Source organism: Physella acuta, unplaced genomic scaffold, assembly GCF_028476545.2.
Source record: "Physella acuta isolate Inbredline_101_S28 unplaced genomic scaffold, ASM2847654v3 ptg001051l, whole genome shotgun sequence".
NCBI lineage: Eukaryota > Metazoa > Mollusca > Gastropoda > Physidae > Physella > Physella acuta.
This window is the reverse complement of record NW_026732568.1, coordinates 151,505-176,174: the sequence shown is the minus strand read 5'-3', so window position 1 is coordinate 176,174 and position 24,670 is coordinate 151,505. Positions and strand designations below refer to the sequence as shown.

Sequence of the window (24,670 nt, the reverse complement as noted above, 5' to 3'; positions counted from 1 at the left end):
AAGACAACCGTGCAGTAGCGCTACAGGGCCTTCGCCGACTTGCATTAATATTTTGGTCATTTGTCCAGGAAACAAAACAAAAAAGTCACGGCAAACAAAAAATAAAAAAAGAAGCGAATGTTTCTTGAAATAATATCACAACATGGTGAGACTGGGACGGTCATACGCTTGTGATACAGACTAACCCTAACCGCTAACCCTAACCTCAAAACTAGATCAGCCTAATCAAATCACTCTGGTCTAGAAACTTACCCTAAAGAATCTACACCATTTTACTCTGGTGTAGAAACTAATCCTAACCCAAAACTCATACAAGCCCCAACAAAATAGCGGAACGTGATTAATCTATCAAATATATTTTTTTAATGTAAAAAATCTAATTTGATTTTTTAAATTATTTTTTTTGCTACTGATTGATATGTGACACCATATAAAAATAGATCAAAGGAATTTACAATCAACGGATAATTTAAATTAACACGTGTATTTTTTTTTTAAAACTTGAAGCCTTGTCAAGATAGGAATTCGATCCCCGAACCTGAACTTATCGATTCCGTGCTCTAGCGCATGACCACGCCGTCAGTAAAGATAATGACACAAACACTCATCCAACAGGGCAGGATGTTTTTTTTTTCCTTCTAATCTAACTTCTCTATGTACAGTTAGCTGGGATAGCTAAGTATACTCACGCTTACTGTTAAGTTGGTTAGTAAAATAAAACTAATAACGAATTTAAATGAAAACAAAGCTAGACGAAGAAGGCGTTAGATATTAACATTACCTCCCCTTACACCCCCCCCCCCTCTACACACTAACAAAGATGAAAACAAGGGAGATACTAGATAATGGGAGAAAAGGGACGCAACCGGATCTACGGGAGAGGGACGGTGTCGGTGGACGAATACATCAACTCTACACTCCACGCTGGGATAGGAGGGACTACGCAGATCGCGACAACTCTTGATGATTTAACTTTTGTCACTTTAGAGTTATCAAAACATGACTTTTTTTTTTTAAACGCAGAAATAATTTAATTGAACGATTAAGAAATCAATGCGCTACGTTATAATGCTGCTTACAATTGATTTTTTTTTTTTAATTTGAAAGGTTCCATGTACAGAAATAGAATAAAAATTGCCTGAGCAATATATCTTATGCTATCGTTTATGTCCCACATATTATACCTACCTACCTACCTACCTACCTACCTACCTACCTACCTACCGAACTATCTATCTACCGATCTATCTATCTATCTATCTATCTATCTATCTATCTATCTATCTATCTATCTATCTATCTATCTATCTATCTATCTATCTATCTATCTATCTATCTATCTATCTATCATATATCTATCATCTCTCTCTCTCTCTCTCTCTCTCTCTCTCTATATATATATATATATATATATATATATATATATATACATACAAATATATAGTTAGATAGAAATATACATGTATGCATATACAAATAAATATGATTTTATTAATAGATATATGTATATATTAACACGAATATATATATATTATATAGTGTTATGGAACATAGCCATGAAGACACCCTGGCGGGGGTTGTGATGAAGTGAATGTGAACTGTACCTTGAGCAGATCCGGCAGCGCCCTATGCAGGCTGGCACCACGTACGGCACGGAACATCTCCCGGATCATGGCCGGACGGTCCTTGATGTAGGCACTGATTGGCTTCAGCTCTTTCTTCAGGTCAAGGTCGGAGTCCTCATCCTCGGGCAGGACGATCTTCTTACCTGTCTGGGTACAGCGAGAACCTGGTCACACAGGCACTGACGGTAGTCAGGATGGTGTCAGGACAGTATCAGGACAGTATCATGAGAGTGTCAGGACAGTATCAGGACAGTATCAGGAGAGTGTCAGGACAGTATCAGGACAGTATCAGGACAGTATCAAGAGAGAATCAGGACAGTATCAGGAAAGTATCAAGAGAATATCAGGACAGTATCAGGACAGTATCAAGAGAGAATCAGGACAGTATCAGGAAAGTATCAAGAGAGAATCAGGACAGTATCAGGAAAGTATCAAGAGAGTGTCAGGACAATATCAAGAGTATAAGGGAGTGTCAAGAGAGTATCAGGACAGTATCAGGACATTATCAGGACAATATCAAGACAATATCAAGAGAGTATCAGGACAGTATCAGGACAGTATCAAGAGAGAATCAGGACAGTATCAGGAAAGTATCAAGAGAGAATCAGGACAGTATCAGGAAAGTATCAAGAGAGTGTCAGGACAATATCAAGAGTATAAGGGAGTGTCAAGAGAGTATCAGGACAGTATCAGGACATTATCAGGACAATATCAAGACAATATCAAGAGAGTATCAGGAAAGTATCAGGACAATATCAAGAGAGTATCAGGAAAGTATCAGGACAATATCAAGAGAGTATCAGGAAAGTATCAGGACACCATCAGGACATTATCAAGGGAGTGTCAAGACAGTATCAACAGAATATCAGGAATGTATCAGGACAGAATCAGAAGAGTGTCAAGATAGTATCAAGACAGTATCAGTCCATGCATCTGGACTATAAAAAACAGACATTTCCTGTTTAACACAAAGCAACAAAAAAAATGCATCTAAGTGCGTAAAATTTGTAACATTAACCTAACCCTAACACCTAACCCTAGATCTATCCCTTAGAGAACTTTCGGGTTCAACAGAAACATTCAACTTTTTAAAAAGTTGTACAAATTAGTATACATGTATTTATTACTCAAATAATATCACATGGTCGCCTAAAAAAATATGAGAACAACCCGTGATTTGGTATATAGTGATGGTTATCACCAAAAGGTTAGCAAAGAAAACATTCTACTCTATGCAGTAGACAGGTACAATAGACAGTGACACTGTCTTAACTTGTCGTTTACATACATAGCATGAAGCCAATGTTCTTCTTACTTTAAGTCCTAACCCCAGACCAAGAGCTAACCCAAAATCTAACCTTAACCCTTAAATAAAAAAAAAGAATGCACGCTCTAAAACCTTCTTTAATTTCTTCTTCTTTTTCTTCCCATCCAAGCAGTCAGCGGGTTCGGACTGGGTCGAGTCGGCTACCATTTTAGCAGCGCTCATTCTCTGGGGCCGTGGGTAGGCAAGCCGGTATGTTATCTTTTGTCACTTCAGCGCTGTCGCATCATTCACATTCTTGTTTATAGGTTTGCTCTGGGAATTAAAACAGAAACACACGAGTGAAGATGGTTGAACTAAAGAAATAGTGTTTGGACAAAAAAAAAGAGAATCATTAAGCTGCGACAGCATAACATAATATTTTAAGATAACAACTGTGTTAGGACTCATCTGATGCGTCCGTGTCCACGCTATCCACTGGGTCCACTAACTTTATTTGACAAACTTGTCATTGTCCACTTATTACTGACCACTGAGTCTACTAATTTACATTTGATAAATTAGTCATTATCCACTTATTACTTACCACTGGATAAACTTGCTATTATCCACTTACTAACTGACCAGTGGAAAAACTTGCTATTATCCACTTACTAACTGACCAGTGGAAAAACTTGCTATTATCCACTTACTAACTGACCAGTGGAAAAACTTGCTATTATCCACTTACTAACTGACCAGTGGAAAAACTTGCTATTATCCACTTACTAACTGACCAGTGGAAAAACTTGCCATTATCCACTTATTACTGACTACTGGGTCTACTAACTTTATTTGATAAACTTGCCGTTGCCCATTTATTACTGACCAGTGGATAAACTTGTCTTAGTCCACTCAGAGGCGTAGCGACCCTTCCCGGCGCCCGGGGACAAACTTTTCGATTTGCACCCCCCCCTCAATATTTCGGTTAGCACCCCCCCCCCCCCCCGAAGATTTCGATTTGCACCCCTCCCCTCGAAATTTTAATTTGCACCCCCCTCAACCTTTCAATTTATTTTTCCATCCCATTTTGGCGCCCCTAAGGTCAGCGCCCGGGGACATATGTCCGTCCCCCCTCCCCCTCCCCTCGCTACGCTACTGAGTCCACTTATCACTGACACGTGTGTACTGTGTTCATACCGTTTGATAAAGTACACACGCACGATGAAGCAGTCGCATGTTTCCCCTTTGATTTATTACCCCAAACACGTGTGTCAATCAGCACCCTCTCAGGGCGCGAGTGGGGCGGCACTTTAATTGCTCTATAAATGTTAACAGAGGGGCGTCACTACCCGCGCCCCGCCGCCCCCCCCCCCCCCCCCCCCTAGCGCTGAGATATATAGCTACGCCGCTGTCACCCTACTCGATGACTGAGGTAATTATAACTCCAAATTTCTCCGCCATTCGGTCCGCAAACCGCTGAATACCGCGCATACGTCGGGGAGGTTAAGTCTAAAGTAGATCCCGAGTCACGTGGATGTTTTGTACATAAAGGTTTTTTTTTTATTTATTTATTTTTTTTTTTTTTTTTTTTTTTTTGTACACATGAACTATAGTTTTAAGTAACTTGGTGTTTTTTTATGATTTCTATTTCGTATGTTTATATTTTCTCTTTTCTTTATTTTTATTTTTGGTGTCATCCTATCTCTCTCTTACTCTCTGTTGACGTGGGGAGAGGTAAACATCATTAGACCAAATTAACATTGCAACTAATAAAGAATCATCATCTCAAGATGGGAGAAAATCCACTATATCAAATACATAGCCATATGATATATTAAAAAACATTTGAGTTCAGACCGAAGACTAATTAAACAAGATAGCCTTCACAGATATGAATCGGCATTACAACGATATAACCATATGCTATATTACCAAAAGATATATAAAAAGCACATTAAATATATAGCCACTTATATAGTAAAAATGTTAGACGGCAGACTCACCGCTAATTAAGCAATATAAACAATATATAAAGTATTATGTAAATTACATATCCATATGATAAAATCCCTAATTACATAACACAATAATCAGTCGAAAAATAACATAACCATATGATGTATACAAAAACATAACATAACAAGCTTATGATACATCAAAAACAGCAAATTACATAAGCTTATGATATACAAAACTGTGGAAACTGTGTTATCCAATTTTTAATTAAAAAAACATTTAAAAGGGTTATACTAATTGCACGCTATGTTTCAAAACAAATCAATATATCTGAACCCAAACAAGATCAACAAATGCATGTTTTTAGGCTAGGGATCAGTGAAAAGTCAGTGATGAAACATGATTACACCCTCGGTTAAATACCCCTAACTGATGTACCTTTCACATCGTTACAGATGTTTAGACATATTATCATTGTTTAGACATTTTAAAAAGTAAAAAAAAAAAACCCCAAGGTTTAAACGATTTATAGGGTATCTGATTCTAACTAGGGTGCAATCCTTAAGGCAAAAAGACAGGCCTCTGATCCTTCAGTAGGCCAAATAAGCTTGCAGGATCTCCGCGGGAGGCTGGAGTTATGGGTCCTGCTTTACACATCAGTCACGCCGTTTTTTTTTTAATATGGGTTTCAAAATATCGCAAAACAAAGGGCGGTAACCCACACTGCAATTGATGGGTGGATCCAGTTATCTGAGTGGAGTCTCGAAAACAACATTAGTAAAATAGAACCAGCGTCGCACTGCATCGCTTGGGTAAGCCAGCAGCTGATGTACACCGAGCATCATGAGGAAGATCATGTGACCAGGTAGCTAGCGATGCCATGGGGGGAGGGAAGGGGAGGGAAGGGGAGGGAAGCATTTGAAGAACGATAACTTTGGACAGCTCCAAGTTAAAAAAGGGAAAAAAAACGTGAAAGCCCGCTTGTATACATGAGAAGAGATTTGTCTGGTTATGTTGAAGCGAGAACGAGGCGATGAACCGCGGCGGGATGTTGTGATGTATATTTTGTAGCGGGGGCTTAGGTAAATCGTTACCCCCACAACGGCGGGGTGGGTGGGTGGGGGTGGGGAGAGGGGGGGGGGAGGAAAGGGTTGCGTGTGCGGCTAACAATGGCTGCATGAGTGAACATACCACGCGCTTTTGGTGACGAGTACCACATTTCATTCAACTCAACGTTCCTTGATAAGGGGGTGGGTGGTGGTGGGGTGTTAGGAAAGGGGGGGGGGTATATTATGTTATATGAAACAAAAAAATTGTTACATGAGGAAAATGTATCTCCCCCCCCCCCCCCATTCCACCCCATTTCCCGAAAGAAAGAAAAAAAACCCAGCTAAAGTGGAGGCAGCCTTAGTTAGAGTGAGAAAAGGATCGTGTCACAAAGAGAGGGTAATATGTGATTTATGCTTCATTCAACAAAAAATGTAATGGCTCGACATAAGGCATTGTTGAATACAAAAACATTCCCACACTAAAATATTAGTCGGACAGATTTAAATAGACATTTCGTTAACTCTAAACCGCTCTATGGAACAAACAACATTATTGCTAACAAGAAGAAAAAAAAAACATAGGAGGGGAAACCCCCCAAAACTAGATCTAGATCTTGACAAAAAATCTTTCTTCTTCGCTCATTTGTCAGCGATAAACAATGTCGTTAACCAGAGGCGCACTCAGTGGGTACGGGTGGACTCAGGGGGTAGGGGAGGACTGAGGGGGTAGTGGTAGACTCAGGGGGTAGGGGTGGAGTGAGGGGGTAGGGGGTGGACTCAGTGGGTAGGGGGTGGACTAATGGGGTAGGGGTGGACTCAGTGGGTAGGGGTGGACAGGGGGGTAGGGGTGGACTCAAGGGGTAGGGGTGGACTCAAGGGGTAGGGGTGGACTCAAGGGGTAGGGGTGGACTCATGGGGTAGGGGTGGACTAATGGGGTAGGGTGGTCAGGGAGTAGGGGTGGACTCAGTGGGTAGGGGTGGACTCAGGGGGTAGGGTGGACTCAGGGGGTAGGGGTGGACTCAGGGGGTAGGGGTGGACTCAGGGGGTAGGGGTGGACTCAAGGGGTAGGGGTGGACTCAGTGGGTAGGGGTGGACAGGGGGTAGGGGTGGACTCAAGGGGTAGGGGTGGACTCAGGGGGTAGGGGTGGACTAATGGGGTAGGGTGGTCAGGGAGTAGGGGTGGACTCAGTGGGTAGGGGTGGACTCAAGGGGTAGGGGTGGACTCAGGGGGTAGGGGTGGACAGGGGGTAGGGGGTGGACTCAAGGGGTAGGGGTGGACTAATGGGATAGGGGCTAACTCAGTGCGTAGGGCGTGTGTGGTAGATATACTTTAAGTTGTGCACAAAGTAATGGAAAATTTTAATTTAAAGTTAGAGAATATCTCACATGAAGGACATAATTTATGTCACATACAGATGAAGAGAAAGATGAAATATAAGGTCATAATGTTAAATAAACTTGCCAAGTAATGATTCAAACAAATTTCATGTAAAAAAATGTATACGGGCACATTTATTTATAAACTATTCGATAAACTTGACTGTGGACAAAACATATCTCTACAATCCTATAATTGCTATAGTGTCACCATTTTATTGCACTCTTTTATTATAATCTTTTATTTAACTCTTGGTATGTGTATCAACTATCTAATTATTCCCAAACATCGTGATATCTGTGGCAATCAGCGATACAACACATTGAATGAGACAACTAGGCTGTTAACCCTTTAATCATCAATTCCCAAATGTCCCAATTTCTAAGAAAAGGGCGAAGTGCCCCCCCCCCCCCCATAATGTTATTTGTTTCAAGCGACTAGTGTGTCCTGCAGATGTTCAATCGACGAACCAGATGCAACTTTTTTAATATCACAAAAATTCTGAGGGGTGTCACAGAACTTGGGGGGGGGGGGGGGGGGGGGTGGTGAGGGGGTGGGGGTGGTGTCTTGATTTTTATTTGTGAAAATATTAGCATACTTCTTTAACCGCGCGAGCGCTCTCCCGCGGCACCAAGAGTTAATTAGTTAAACACGGATCACAAGCTGCGGTTCAGATCATCTCAGGATACACGAGACGGCAGACGATGCATTCTATCGTCCCCTACATGGGCCATTACTGGGGGTCATCCACCGGTTGCTACTCAGTTGGGGGGGGGGGGGGGGGGGGGCTCACACGGGCCATAACATGGGCCATCCCGTTTGGGCCGTTGACAGTACGCCGGCCGTTAAACATTTGTTAGCAAGTTAACCCTGCATGTAGGATACGTAGAAAATACTTTTTTTGTGTGTTTACGGCTTAATTTACATTAATGAATATTTAAGTTTGTAAAAAAAAAATTATATATCTCCGAGTTAATTACTTTAAGTGATAATTAGGGCAGGATTTTGTGATAATGGTTAACCCACGCTGAATAAGAACCTGGGAATGAAGTTAAAACCTGCATATGAAAGAGATACTTAACCTTTACAGGTTTTTGAGTTAAAGAGTTTTAAATATGGTACGTAAGAAAAGGATGATTGGGCGTAATGCGAGCTAGGATGGTGGGAGACAGACATACGAACTGCCACTTAGAAATTGTTAAGTGCAACTAGGTGTATTTTTCCCTGTGTGGCAATGTGTGCAAAAAACTTAATGACCATGCAGGCCTATGTGGAAAATGTGGGGTGGGGGTGGGTGGGGGGGGTGAATGAAAATGGGCTGACTTTTTCCCCTCTACTCATGGCTATTATGAACCTTGTGATGTTTCGTAACAAAGTTAATACTGAAGTCTATTAGGCTACTAATGTCATTTGAAATAATAAGTCTATTAGATTAATGCAAATTTTAAAAGGATGAATTTTGTTTTACGAAGTTTGTATGTTAATGAAGTCTACTAGTAATATTATTACTTAGAAATAATAAATCATGTAGATTGATTCAATTTTTTTTTTTTTTTTTTTTTTTGAGATTCACGACTATTATTCTTACTTAGAAATCACCAGTCAACCAGATGCAAATAATTGCAGGCGCGTTGATTTAATATGTATCAACCTTCGCCGAAAGCCGTTTCATAGGTTTAAACATCGGTTCACATGAAAGGAAGAAATAACACCGGACAGGGCGATAATGGCGGGGGCTGATGGCCAACTTTTAGCCGGCCTGACATTCAATATTAATAAACTTTATCAAACTAGAAATTTTCCTCTGACACCCCCCTCACCCGCTGACCGTCAGCGGCCATCTTCTAGTCATCAACCATCTATCGATTTTTATGTTTCTCTTCCCCTTGCCGACAAGTGACCTTGGGCCGGCCGGACTGTTAACATTTCCAGAGTTATCGCTCTTTGCTTTGTTCCTCAATTGGGGTGGCCGAACTCTATAGCACGTACAAAGAAAGGACACTGGTCAGCTTGTTTTTATGGGTTTGGCATTTTCTATGCTAGGTAATAAAATACGATTTTACAGTATACTCATAATTATAAATATCTTTCCACTGAAGTATTAAAGTGATTGCTGATCATTAAGTTTGCTGTTAAATTAATCATATAGAAGTTTCTATTACAAATTATGGTGGATAAAAAAAATGTAAAAAATAATAAACGTTTATTTTTCTCCTGCTGGTACTACCAGTTTAACGACTCTTGCTAATAGATCAGAACTTGCATACATTAAACCAGGGGTCTCCAAACTTTTCAGTCCGAGGGCCGCATTAACTATCAAATTTCAGTTCGGGGGCCATTTTCTTACAGGCATGTCTTTGATTTTTCTGGGCAAATTTTCTCAGCCATCACCAACAAACGATTTTTCCTTGGACAAAAAGATTTCCGCGGGCCGGATGAGAGGACTTCGAGGGCCGCATCCGGCCCGCGGGCCGTAGTTTGGAGACCCCTGCATTAAACTAACTGAACTTTTAAAAAAAAATAATGTGTTCAAATAATATCGCGATGCAGTTGAGTTTTGTGTGTGTGTGTCGTTAATATCATGTTGTTTACTTATACATTTGAAATATTTCATTCAGCCTTAAATGACGGTAACAATATACTATGACCGATACACTCTAAACTTTGACAAATGGCGTGCTGTCAAATTATATAAAACCTGATACCAAACATCTGTACTGAAAAGAACACAAGTTAATAAAACAGTAGCCAACACTTCACCAAACTGGAATTATACCATCTGGTAAAAAATACTATGAGAGAATTATACGATTGTGTATACTAAAATAATGAAATAATATAGTACATCAACATGCGCTAGACTTGAAACTTATAGTACACCAACATATACTAGAATTATACCATAAGGTACTCCAACATACGCTGGAATTACACCATCAGGTACAAAAACACGCTAGAATTATACCATAAGGTACAACAACACGCTAGAATTATACCATGAGGTACACCAACATACACTGGAATTATACCATAAGGTACACCAACATACACTGGAATTATACCATAAGGTACACCAACATACACTGGAATTATACCATAAGGTACACCAACATACACTGGAATTATACCATAAGGTACACCAACATACATTGGAATTATACCATAAGGTACACCAACATACACTGGAATTATACCATAAGGTACACCAACATACACTGGAATTATACCATAAGGTACACCAACATACACTAGAACTATACCATATGGTATGATCTTGTAGGTTACAACATTACCAGTAGGCAGACTTTAAACAAGCGTCCATTGCTTATTGGGCACATAGCACGGACCTTCAAGTGAAAATAATCCTTCCTCACATTTACCGTTTGATCAACATGGTAACACACACTATCTAAATACATTTACTTTCAATTTTCACTTTTTTTTGAGATCACACAGGGGGGAAGAGCGGGGGTATCAAAGACCTGAAAATAGCATTTTATAAATACAACCACCTCCTTTCTACTTTTAATAGGAACAGGCACCCCACCCCACACTAAACCGGCATCATTAGTTTAAAAACATAACTGAAAGATCAAAGCACAAATGGGCGTGGCTAACAAGCACAACAACAACAAATGAAGCTAATTACAACCCCAAAAAAAAATTGAATTCCCCGTGAAAGTTATCACTCTATGATGGACGGGAGAAGGCGGGGCGATAAAAATCTAACAATTTAAATGGGGCACCCGCGCATGATACTGACCCCCCTGGGGGGTCGGGCTCAAATTGGACATTAAAATAAAATGGAGTTTTTTTTCTTCTTTTTTTTTTAAGTGTCGTGTGCTAAGTTCATTACGCCATTCGTGTTTGCTAATCAAGAATAGGAACATATAAAGGGAAGGGGAGAAGGGGGAAAGCGAACACGGGGGGACTTAAGCTACTGGGGGAGGGGGAGTGAATGGACGGCTAAAGCTACAGGGGTGCTAGTGAAAATGGACGGCAAAGCCTGGACCGTTAGGGTGGCTATCGAACATAGACGGCCAGAGGTTTTTTGGTGGTTAGAAAGAAAACAACAACGGCCATTGCTATGGGTGGTTAATGAGAATGAGTGGGCCGAATAAGTGGTAAATTAGTTTGAGAAAGTGTGTGATTTGCTGATTGAAGTGTTGGGGTCTTCACAGAATGGTGGTATTCTACCTGTTTACCTTTACACCGGATGACTCGCTTTAGAAAAAAAAAAATTCAAATGATCGGCTTTAAGACACATATGTAGTTATATGGGTGGGTTGTGTTGATAACGTGTATGAATAGTTCTATGGGAGACGGGGGTGTTGAACATAGTGTTGATAGGCTGTCTGAAAAAGGGGGTGAGAGTTGTTGAACAGTTCATATGTAGATATACTGTCTTGTTATCTGGGGAGAGGGGGGGAGTAGATATTTACAGATATGCTGTCTTAAGCAAAGGGGGAGGGGATGTTGAAAGTAGATATTTGTAGATATGCTCTATTTTCTGTGTCATTAATTAACTAGAGCTGTTTATAATCAACGTATATTATTATACAGTAGAATATATATATATATATATATATATATATATATATATATATATATATATATATATATATATATATATATATTCGATCTTGTGGACTAAATCCTCTAACAAAAAGACAAAGCCTTTAATTGATTGGCGTGAAGTGGAAGAAAATCTTTCTTTTTTTCTTTACTAATGACGATCAAATTAAAAGTCAATGGATAATAGAATGAAAAGAGCTTCAAGTATGGATGAAGTTCAAGACGGCCCTGTCGGCTTAAGAAATGGCTCCAAACAGTCAAAGTCGTTTATCATGAAGTCTCCCCCCACCCTCGCCCATCGAGAGTATAGTATCGACTGGAGGAGTGCGGGGAGGGGGGGGGTGGGCCCATGTTGGCGCCGACACTGGTTTGAAAAGATTTTAGTCAGCGTTCAATCTCGATCACCTCCCTTTGTCCACGGCAATCTGATTACGGGTTGAAAATTAGCGGCCGATCCCCTAAAGAATGTGAGACCGGCTGAGGCGGGCGAGGGGGGATGTTGTGGGTGTCGTGACCGTAAGACTTCTTAACTTTCCCCGCCGGAGCGAGCCGGGACAATCAGCTTAGCCCACAAGCCAACTGATCAGGGCAGCAATCTCAATTTAGGAGCTGTTGCTTTTTTTTTTTTTAAAGTGAAATAGAAATGGTCAAGTGAGAGCTGTGGTACAAATAAACAGATTAGAAATCATGAGGACGGTGGGTGGGGGTACAAGGTGGGTGGGGGGGTGGGGGGGGGGTAACTGGTGGAGAAAGATGTAAGTTCGTCAACAAACACATTTTCAAATCAACATCTTCAGGGGGAGTTCAACTCAATTAATAGCTGCTGTTTTTTTTTTTTTTTTTTTTTTTTTTTTTTTTTTTTGAAAACCAACATCTCGACGCGCTGTTCAATCATAAGCTACAGGTTGTTAACAGTCAACAATTGTTGGTTGTTGAACATTTGCAGGTTGTTGAACATTTGCAGGTTGTTCAACATTCGCAGGTTGTTCACGGTAAATTTTGACAGTTTGTTCCACAGTACACATTTGCAGGTTGTTCAACATTCAACATTTGCAGGTTGTTCAACATTCAACATTTGCAAGTAGCTCAACATTCAATATTTGCAGGTTTTTCAACATTTGCAGGTTGATCCACATTCAACATTGCAGGCTATTAAACAGCCACCAGCGGCAATGTGTTTAACACATGGCTGTAACGTCCTTAACAAACCGCCCCAAATACTCGACCAAGACTTTTCACTTCTACAACCAACTGGACCAAGACTTTTCACTTCTACAACCAACAGCCCCAAATACTGGACAAAGACTTTTCACTTCTTCAACCAACTGGACCAAGACTTTTCACTTCTACAACCAACAGCCCCAAATACTGAATCAAGACTTCTACCACCAACAGCGGCAAATTTTAAACCAACAGATGCAAGATAAGGAAGCAACCTCTACCAGTTCTGGAACCGCACGCCGTAATCTCTGAAGCCGAAACCTTCAGATCCCACCCCCCCTCCCTCCCCCACGTGTATCGCCGATCCCACTGACTCACTAGGTAAACGGCCGGTCATTTTAATTTTATAACTATCGACCAGCGTGTTATTAAAACTTGATAGCAGTCGAGAAGCCGTTTTATGACCCCAGTCACCAGGCAACAGCCTTTTAAATTTGCATTATACACCAGTCACTTCCCCTGTGACAGGACTTAATGTGGGGGGCCGGGATGGAGGAGGCAAACATCGATTTCAACGTTACCCCCAAACCCGCCTGATATTATTATAAGATGTTGGTTCTGCCAAATTAACGACGCTAGGGCAGGTGGGGAGGGGAGGGGCGAGGAAAAAACTTAAAAACAATGGGCAATTAGAAAACATGCAGCGTACTTGAAGAGAAACTCGGCCATCTGGTTGGGGGAACTACTGCAGCCTTTTGAGTGAAGACGTGGATATTTACATTCAAAGTACCAGGTACTCACAGACATTACGGGCACTTGGATTACGACACGTGTTTTGGTCAGGTTTCTACAATTAGTCATACAAAGTAACCTAACACTCAGTGTTGCTCGTGTCAGTTATAAAAAAAATGAATGTTTGTTCGAGATTGAAGAAGAAATAAAGGTTGAATATAAAGGTGTCTCGGACCAAATTTAGGGTAGTTGGAATATTTAGGAATATTTTGAAATAAGAATCATGCAGGGCACAATGGCGGGGCGATAAGGCAATGGGGGGGGGGGGGGGGGAACAAAGACGAAGTTGGAAGAATGACGTCAAGAAATAGACTGGGCTGCCTGTTGCAAAATAGGAAAATACAGCAGTTGCAGATCGAGAAAGATATAAAAAAAATGTAAAAGTGAACTGTGGTGACTGAACGACCCCAACCCACGAGGAAGGGAGTTATTACTGAATGGTTGACTGATAAATAAGAAATATACGTTTAAGTCATAAACAGACAGGTCTAATATTTAACTATAACAAGGCCGCACCATTTTGTGTATCTTACCACAGCTCATGTCAACCCATGGTACAGATACACCTTGTGCTGCAACTAAAGAACCATTTCTGAGGTGTAATATTCGTCAAAGTTCTAATTTAATATTTCTGAAATGTTTTGCCACTTGTAACAGTGCCGTAGTTTTATTTCGACTTCTAAAATAATGCATGAAAAACAAAAGGTCTCACATGAGATTGGAACTGTCACAGAAAATGCTTGCCACTTGTAACAGCTGTAATCAAATTTAAAAACAACACCCCGTTCTTACCCAAGTCTACTCCGTGCTTCTGTAGTGCTTGCTGTATTAATTCTCACTCCCCCCCCCCCCCCCTCACCCTTGTTTCCCACTAGTGGAAATGGAATCAAAGTGAGTGGTCAATTGAATTTTCTCCCACTGCCCCGCCCTATGGCTACAATATCAGGGGTTTGGCTAAAAAGGTTTTCATACAGTTAACAGTAGGGGTGGGGGGGTGGAAGTGCTGGGAGTGGGGGGTAATCGAAACTCAGAAATAAACATGATGTTAAATTAGTGTTGGGGGAGAGGGAGGGAGGGAGGGGGTGAAACTTAATTAACACAGATGTGTATTTCTTAGTTTAACTCTCCGGTCACCGGGATTACAAGGACACTCAGACAATGTGTATGGCCATGTAGCAACAGTTTTATGAGGCTGTGGTTTTAGATTACAGTTCTCGAGATGACATCGATGTCTTTGGTAAGGGGAAGATGGAACACATTGTTTTCATGTTCGGGACCTGGATTAAACCGGGTAATTAAATACTATAGGACGGTGTGGCCGGGTGGTAGAGCGCTAGACTGGTAACCTTAAAGTCTATTGTAAGATGTCCCCGAATGAGCTCGGGTCTGATGGGTAATGGACTCACGTTAGGTAAAGTACAGGCAGCTGGGCAAGGTACTGACCAAACTATCCCTATATATGCCACGATCACAAAAAAAAACCCAGATGAAATCTACTTCATCTGCCGTTTGGACCATCAGCTCCTACCATGCCATATGTCAAAAACTGCTTCTTGTTCCCTCTCCCAGCCCCCTAGTTAGACTGTTATACGATTGGCCACCTTGTGTGCGTTAGTGTAGAGAAAAATTACAGGCCAGAACCCTACCGACGAACAGCAACTCTTTAGCTATGCCACTGTCTTCCCTACCTTGTTGGCCACTCCACTATCATGGGACTCCAAGCAGCGACTAGACTAGTAGTCTTTTCAACTCCATTTGTCTAAAACAACGTCCACTTTTATCTCCCATCCTTAATCCCACTCCCCTCCAAACACCCCCCCCCCCCCCCCGCAAAAGGTAACGTAAACCGTCGTAGCTGTGGACGCTTTCTAAAACACCAAACCAAACGAAATATGTAAGATTAAAAAACTAGCATAGTCTACTTCCCACATAGTGTACAAACAGCAATAATACTGAACTTAACAACACTTAATATTTTTTCAGCTTGAAACAAATCTTGCATATACTTAAAGTCGGCAAATTTTAAAAGAAACTATATTTTTTTTTTAGCAAAAAGCTCTTAAACGTAAATTATGAATCATTGATCATATTCTTTAATATCTTTTCATTCACTCAAAGAAAAGAAAAATAGCATTATGTAATAGTTAGTTCGACACTACCAAATAAAATTTAAATTAGCATCTCTATACTCCTGTATTTTCTCTCTACCGCCCTCGAGTTTCAGCTCTAAGATGATGAACGGATATTCCCCCCACAAGGATGGGATCAGTCAGGACATCACTTCAAGTGAAGCTATGATGGGCCATGAGATCTTGTCGTTAAAGGGGAGGGCCGGGCCGCACCGCCACACGATCCCCGAACAAGGAACCCAGTCAATATTTTAGTCAGAAAATTGCCGGATCACATTTCAGCCATTTGAAATCCGTGCTCCGCTGCCGGCGTGGGCATGAAGACATCGCTTTGTGGTGTAAGCCCATCTATTGATTTTGGTCGTCCGGGACGATTGAAATTTTTGTTTGGCGCCGTTGTCAAGACAATGGCAAGACACGATAGTGTGAGGAGATGGTGTGGCAGTTAAGTGAGGTTTAAACGTCTTGCAGTCAAATTATAGCGTCACGCTACTAGCAGGGAAGATAAAATGATCACTTCAGGTAAAGATGAAAAGATCCCATGAGGTAAAAATGAAAAGATCATATATGGTAAAAAATGAAAAGATCGTATGATTTAAATACAAGGCTTAATTAAAGTAGAACACTGAAAAAGCCAATAGTGCATACCACATAATTACAATTAAGTGTCATTTCTCTAAGTAGTGAAGTAAAAATATATTTCTTAAAGCGTCATAGGAAATTGAAAATTGAACTTATATTTCTTAAAATATTTTACGGACTTCTAATTATTTATTTATTTTCAGCAGGAAAAAAAGGTGTTCAGCCGAGAAGGATTTTATCTTATACAAATTGTTTAGAGGCGAGCGCATAGTATACGTTCCCTAGAGTTCCATGCACATGGTCAGTTTTAGAGGGGGGGAGGGGAGAAACTCGCTTTGATGAGAGCACCGGCAGTTAACAATGACCCGTAGCTTGACCTTGTGCAACAAACAGCCTGGACTGACCATTCATCTCAATTAAAGTGGTCATTTTGTGCCGGCCAGGTCTAGCTATGACACCAACGGCCGGCCCAGGTCGTTTATCTCTTTGAAATTGCTAGCCAGGCCAAACAAGCGGGGCTGACACTAGAACCGCTGGCGTTATCTGACACCAGCCCACCTTCTCGACACCAGTAAATTATTGTCTATAAGCCTAGACCTTGGACCTTTACTGTTATTGGTACGGGGGGGGGGGGGGTCCTAAGAAGGGGAGGGGTGTTGTATGGTGATGGATGACCCATGCATTGAAAATAAAGATAAAATAGTTGAGAGTAGCGGGGACTGAACGCTGAGGAATACATATTTAAAAAAAAAAAACACAGCTAAAACACTGGGCGTATAACTATGGACTGTTGAAGTAAACACTTTCCCTCAACAACTTTAAGATCTGTACGACGTAATACACAAACCTTAAGACAGCGTGTTAAGAAGATGCAGGGTTTTAATGTATTTAACTGTTGTAGTAAATCACTAGTATCTGTAACACTGGACGGTAACAATTATTTTAACAATTATGAATGGGATTTGATCTGATTTAAAGTATTTATGATAAAAACTGAAGTTTTGAAGACTTTGTTCATTTATGAACGTTTGGAGGAAAAAAGATTACTGTTTGTTTTACATAAAAGTACCGATGAGATAAGAAGGCAAAATGTTGAGTAAACATGGCTCTTTCATGGAGGTGCGTGTTATTTAGATGTTTTGTACAAACGTGTGTTAATGTTCACGCGTGCTCCTGTTCCTGTGCTCCAGTTTTCAAATGAGCTCGAATTTTTAGGTTCTCCAATGTCCCCCGTGTTCCAATGTTTAACGTTTCTCAAATATTCACGTGTGCCCCAATATTCATGTGTACTCCAATATTCACGTGAGCTCCAAAACTCACGTATGCTCCAATGTTCAAATGTGTTCTTTTACTTTCTCCAAAATTCACGTGTGCTCCAATATTCACGTGTACTCCAATGTTCAAATGTGTTCCTTTACTTTCTCTGATATGATATTCACATGTGCTCAAATATTCACGTGTGCCCCAATGTCGTCCCCCCCCCCCCCCCCTGAGCCGCATCACCAGCCAAAACAACACGTGACCAGAAAAGCTGTCGGCCATGACAGGCCGTGACAGGGCAGTTAAAGACGACCGGAAACCGGAGACTTTGACACCTCCATACTACAGGTCCTGATCAAGATTGCTAGACCCTACCTGGACACCTGTTTAATTATTCATCAAAAGCAGAAAAAAAAATTAATAACGCCGGCTTTAATCATTCCCAGCAGGTACCATATTTTCTTATGTCATCTGGGGTGATTGACTTGTCGGTGTTGACGTTGGCCACCGGCCATCTGTTATCATCAGCTGTTGGCCAGCTAGAGGCCACCGTATTTTTTTAAAGGCTGGTTGCTGTGTTAGTAGTGTGTTTACATGTGTTGGCAGTGTTTACATGTGCTGGCAGTGTTTACATGTGTTGACAGTGTTTACGTGTGTTGGCAGTGTTTACATGTGTTGGCAGTGTTTACATGTGTTGGCAGTGTTTACATGTGTTGACAGTGTTTTTGTGTGTTGGCAGTGTTTACATGTGTTGGTAGTGTTTACATGTCTTGGCAGTGTTTACATGTCTTGGCAGTGTTTACATGTGTACATTGGTTGTACAACTTGATGATCAACATGTTAAGAGGTTAATGATTTTTTTTACACAAATTCATATATACAAATTAGCAATGGAAGGGGGGGGGGGTTGACTTAAAATTATTAATTAGGGGTAAAATTAAGAAACAATACATTATAGAGCGTATCTTTGTTGCTCTTTTCCGCATCTCCATCCCGTCCCTTCTCCCCACAAACATTCAGCGGAGTGTCAAACCTAGGTCAGTGTGTTAAAAAACGATTGTAGGAAAAAAAAGTCACAGGAAAAAAAAAAAGAAAAAAAGTCACAGGAAAAAAGTCACAAATATATATTTACGTGGGATTTGTTAATACTTTTATGTATTAAATATTCAGAGAGTGCAAATTAACTTAGGATTAATTAAATGTAATGTAATGTGTGTAGGTTGTATACGATAAAGTAATTTTATAATTCATCTAAAAATATTTAGTATGAAGTGTGTGATTATACGGGTGAGTATAAAGTATTCCACACCCTTTTTTGATTAGTCAAATTAACCTTCACGGGGGCCATCCGAATACTCCTATAGTACAAATGGTTATAGTTGGTGATCAAATCGTCTACGGCGGTGGTGTGTCAAATCCTATACCCCAGAAAATACCTACCTTGTTTTAAAAGTTTAACAACAAATAAAAAACAAACAAATAAACAAACAAATAAAAATTAATTAAAACCAACAAAAAATTAACTTAAAAAAAATAAAATTTAAATAAAATTTAAAAAATTAAAATTAAACATTATAATTAAAACATTAAAAATTAAAATATTAAATTTAAATTAAAAAATTATAATTAAAATTTAAAAAAAAAATTAAAATTAAAAATTAAAATTTAAAAATTAAAAATAAAAATAAATTAAATATTAAAATTAAAAAATTTAAAATTTAAAAATTAAAATTTTAAAATTAAATTTAAAAACTAAAAAAATTAAAATAAAAATAAATAAAAATTAAACTAATTAAATACATCAAACAAATAAAAACTAACAAATAAACAAAGTAATTAAAATCCCCTCCCTGGTGGTCATTATGTAACTAGGTCACTAACCCGGTGGTCATTATGTCACAAGGTCACCCCATCACCCTCCCCAGAGGTCACTAGGTCAGTTTAAAATTAAACAACTAATTAAAAACAAACATTAATAAATTTACTAATTAAAATTAAACTAATTAAAATATCAAACAAATTAAAAAAAAACTAATTAAAAACAAACGAGTTTTTTTACTACATGTCAGGGGGAATATTTTACTATATAACCTTTGCGCCAGGCGGCTCCAGCTCCATGCGACTCAAATGTGACCTGATATACTACTATTTATTTCTGTGACCTTTTGTCCGATAACATTTTTTCATTGTGACTATTTTTCTGTGACTTTTTTCCTATCAAAAACTGACTTTTTTCTGTGTTTTTTTTTTCCTTTGACTTTTTTTCCGCTCACCTAAAAAAACAACCACTCAAGAATTGAGTAAAGACTTTAACAGGGCAAATGTTGCACTAACTTTAAAAGAATTATTTCTTTTCTAAATGTCAAGATTTATCAAGCTCACACCCAACACAATATTGGAGAATCTATGGCAGAAACAACAAGAGTTACAGGGTGAGGTACAAGTCATGGCCAAATGGTAAGGACAGCAACGATTGGTGTGAATGAGACAAAGGGCTCTACTGGTAAAAGTTCAAATCTCAAGAGCAGGGATTCGAAGTGCAAATGTCATAGAGGAGGGATTCGAAGTTGAAATGTCAAAGAGGAGTGATTCGAAGTACGAATGTCAAGAGCAAGAATTCGAAGTACGAATGTCAAGAGCAAGAATTCGAAGTACAAATGTCAAGAGCAAGGATTCGAAGTACAAATGTCAAGAGCAAGGATTCGAAGTACGAATGTCAAGAGCAAGAATTCGAAGTACAAATGTCAAGAGCAAGGATTCGAAGTACGAATGTCAAGAGCAAGAATTCGAAGTACAAATGTCAAGAGCAAGGATTCAAGTACGACAGCTGACTAAGCAAGCAGTCAAATGGACGTGACGTGTTTTAATACAGCGCGTCGTAAAAAAACCCAAAAACATTCACTCTCGTGACAGATTTGGCCTTTAGTAGCTACGGTGTTAAAGAATACTCATGTGGCGTGATCGTTACATAATGAACGTGATATGATAACACTTAATTCACTGAATAAAGGGTCACTTTATTTAACTATTGTCACGTAGCGTGATCGTTACATAATGAACGTGATATGATAACACTTAAGTCACTGAATCAAGGGTCACTTTATTTAACTATTGCCACGTAGCGTGATCGTAGCGTGGAAAATGTGATTTGATAAAACTGAAGTCACTGAATCGATAACAGTGTAAACAATCACGTGGCGTGATCATGGCATTCATACCTCGATTTGATAAAACTTAAAAGTCACTCAGTTGAGGGACAGTTTATTAAACTACTGTCACGTAGCACGATCAAAGAGAACGAACTGATACAAGAAATCACGTAACGTGACAATGTCAATAAGCGATTTAAAAACAAAACAAAAATCTGCCTAAACGTGACAATGGCTCCATAAAAGCAGATTAGGGGAAATGAAAATCGTGTCTAAAGTATCGCATCGTAAATCAACAGGCAGTTCTAATGCCATTTTCATCTTCCACAAAACAAAGCACAGTAGCATGCACAAATAAAATGCTAAAAAAATGGCTCATATAATTATAATGATAGACTGCCAAAATTGGGAGTGGGTCCAATTTTTTGTGTCATTTAAACAAAAAGCAATTAACACGATTTGATAGAAATTATTATAATAATTGTTAAGGCCATTGTTGCAATTATGGGTGGAAAAAATGGTTTAATCCCGCGTCAAGCTGAGTGAGCAAGTTTGTTGACTTGTAAATATTGTACTTTAGACCGAATGTTGATTCCAGTGAACGGTTTACGACCATGATAGGTACAGCCTGATTTTGTTGGAAAGGTTATTGTCATGTTGGTCAATGTTGACGGTTACTGTGATATTGGTCAATCTGGACGGTTAAACTGGTTTTGGCCCGTATGTCGGTCAATCTAGGCGTTTTTTTTTTTTGTCATGCTGGTCTATGCGGAAGGTTAACGTGTAAAGTTGTTTAATCTTATGGTCTTATAATGCCATTGTAAGGGTTGAAAGGGTCGGTTTAGTGGTCATCTGAAAAATCAGCTTGGTTGTCATGACGACGGTCATGATGTAGGTGATTTAATGGGCTCGTAGATCAGCATAATGGTCACGCCGAATGCCAGACTAGTGTTTTAGATAAAAGTCATGATTGGCTAGGGGTCAGCCTAGAGGCCATGGTCAAGGGTCAGTCTAGAGGCCATAGTCAAGGGTCAGTCTATAGGCCATGGTCAAGGGTCAGTCTATAGGCCATGGTCAAGGGTCAGTCTAGAGGCCATGGCCAAGGGTCAGTCTAGAGGCCATAATCAAGGGTCAGTCTAGTGGCCATGGTCAAGGGTCAGTCTAGAGGCCATGGTCAAGGGTCAGTCTAGAGGTCATGATCAAGGGTCAGTCTAGAGGCCATGGTCAAGGGTCAGTCTAGAGGCCATGATAAATGGTCAGTCTAGTGTCAAAGGGTCAGTCTATAGGCCATGATAAATGGTCAGTCTAGAGGCCATGATCAAGGGTCAGTCTAGAGGCCATGGTCAAGGGTCAGTCTAGAGGCCATGGTCAAGGGTCAGTCTAGAGGCCATGGTCAAGGGTCAGTCTAGAGGCCATGATAAATGGTCAGTCTAGTGTCAAAGGGTCAGTCTATAGGCCATGATAAATGGTCAGTCTAGAGGCCATGATCAAGGGTCAGTCTAGAGGCCAAAATCAAGGGTCAGTCTAGAGGCCATGGTCAAGGGTCAGTCTAGAGGCCATGATAAATGGTCAGTCTAGAGGCCATGATCAAGGGTCAGTCTAGAGGCCAAAATCAAGGGTCAGTCTAGTGTCAAAGGGTCAGTCTATAGGCCATGATCAAGGGTCAGTCTAGAGGCCATGGTCAAGGGTCAATCTAGAGGTTATACCGAAGGTCAGGATGTCCTAATATCACTCGCTACATACACACACAAACAAATAAACAGATATAACCGCAAACTTATAATTAAACACATGATTCCCACCCCCCCCCCCCTTTCCCCAACCCTCTCAACACCACCACACACTACAGACATAAGTGACAGAAAAAATAAAAACCCAATGCGTTGGCATTTACTCCAAGACAAAGAGTCACCTTAACCTTGGTGGCAATACTCTGTGTGTTGTATCAGACGTTCGTTAGCATCAAACTATTCTAATTCCAGCAGACATCATTCTGGGCGTGGCCGGGTTTTCCCCCACCCGGTATGTCATGTGTGTGAGCGGTGCTTGCCGCCTCTTTGTTCAACACAAAAGATATAAAGTACATTTTCGCGACATTTGATGAGGAACATAATTAAGTCATTGCTTTTTTTTTTTTTAATAAAACCAACTGAAGAAAAAAAATAAAAACAACAAATAAATCTATTTAATCATCAACCACGTATATCGATGATAGCCATACATTATTCCAATAGAGAGATAGAAAACAATGAGAGTCAGCACAGTAATCCCCTTATCCCCAGAGAACTGTAGATAATGATGTTTTATAACTCGTATTTTTCCCCCCCAAATATTCACAAAAACCATGTGGTTTGCGCAAGCTAGAAATCACAGCAGGATGAAAACCGAGCCGGTAATAAATACAAATCAGTCAATAATCGGCGAATAAGATATAAGTAGACTTTAAAAAGTAGATCTCAAACTAGTTTTTTTTTTTTTTTACAGAGCATGGCTGCAGATAGGGGAGGTTATAACGGCTTCGTACAGCTGGGCATCCATATGCCTTAAACTCTCAACAGCTGGTTCCGGTGGACTCATTGAGTTTTGTTCCCTGTTCCCACCTTTCTCCACGGGAACAGATTGGTTCCCTGCGTCTAGGAACATCCTACTGTTCACAGTTTAGACACAACTTCACGGGCGTTTCTACAAACCCCAAAAAAAAAAAATCTATTTATAGTAACACCACTCTTTTTCACTCCCAACCAGCGTAACAATGACCCAATTGCCCGTCTATTTTTACACCGATTCTACTCATCTCGGCAACCGAAACCTACCTATTTTTGTCCATTCGCTTCCCACGCGCCGCCCCTACCCTCAGGTGTTTCGGGACCCGCAGGTACCGCGGCTAGTATTGACACAGTGACGTCAGACATGCGTCACGGGGCAGACTTTATGACCCGCTGGCTGGCTCAGCGAAGGCCCGGCGCACACTCGGCTAAAATTAAAACAGATTTTCATGAGCCCGCCTCAATTAAAAGAAAAGAAGCGCGGATTTATGAGCATCAAATGAGCAAAATTGAGGCGAGCAACCGAGCAGGCGGCATCTGTTTTGTGTCGGCTGACATTTAAAGCGCGGGGCGGGGTTTCATTTCAACATCTTCCCCCCTCGGCTCAAACAATAAACATTCCACTTTAGTCGCGATCCCCGAGTCAGTTCACTAGAAACCTGGGGATGAGAACCCCCCCTTGCTTACCTCGAGTGCAACCCCCACCTTCACATACCCCCCATGGAGCTGACGATTTTATAATTTTCTTTTTAACATCTACATTTTTCCCCCTTTCGCCTTACATACCCATGTAATCCAATTTTTTTTTCTCTCTCTCTCTCTTGTTTTTTAATCTCCCAAAACTGCATTAGCAGGAGACCTACATTGTCGGGTGCGGTGTGAGACGGATTGTTCCATTGTTTTCCTTCTAGCATCATTTGAAAGTGGGAAATCCCCAATCAGACGGGGGGGGGGGGGGGGGGGGCAGAAAACAAAATAAAATACGACGTTTGGAAAGATTATTGTTTAGTGGATCCGAAATCTTCTGGAAAGGGGGGGGGGGGGTAAGGTTTGGAAGCGTGCCCGTGGGAAGTCAAAGGTGTACGTGCTCTAGTGAGCGGGTGGGGGGAGGGAGGGGGGGTATGATACAGCATACCCTTTGTCTACAATTTTGAAAGGTGCTAAGGGGCTATGGGAGAGATCATTCCGTATGTTGCCAGTAATATTTAATAAGGCTGCTGC

At 40.4% G+C, this 24,670-nt stretch overlaps 1 protein-coding gene across 2 annotated transcripts in view; it reads right to left on the bottom strand.

Moving 5' to 3' along the window:
• Positions 1–24,670, bottom strand: part of LOC131955059 (caspase activity and apoptosis inhibitor 1) — a 105,291-nt gene that overhangs the window by 45,343 nt on the left and 35,278 nt on the right. For both annotated transcript variants that reach the window (XM_059319009.1, XM_059319010.1), the window contains 2 exons: positions 3,025–3,204; positions 1,605–1,772 (listed from right to left, as the gene is read on the bottom strand). In XM_059319009.1, the coding sequence (XP_059174992.1) occupies positions 1,605–1,772; positions 3,025–3,114 (258 nt within the window). In that variant the 5' untranslated portion in view covers positions 3,115–3,204. The remainder of the gene's footprint in view (positions 1–1,604; positions 1,773–3,024; positions 3,205–24,670) is intronic.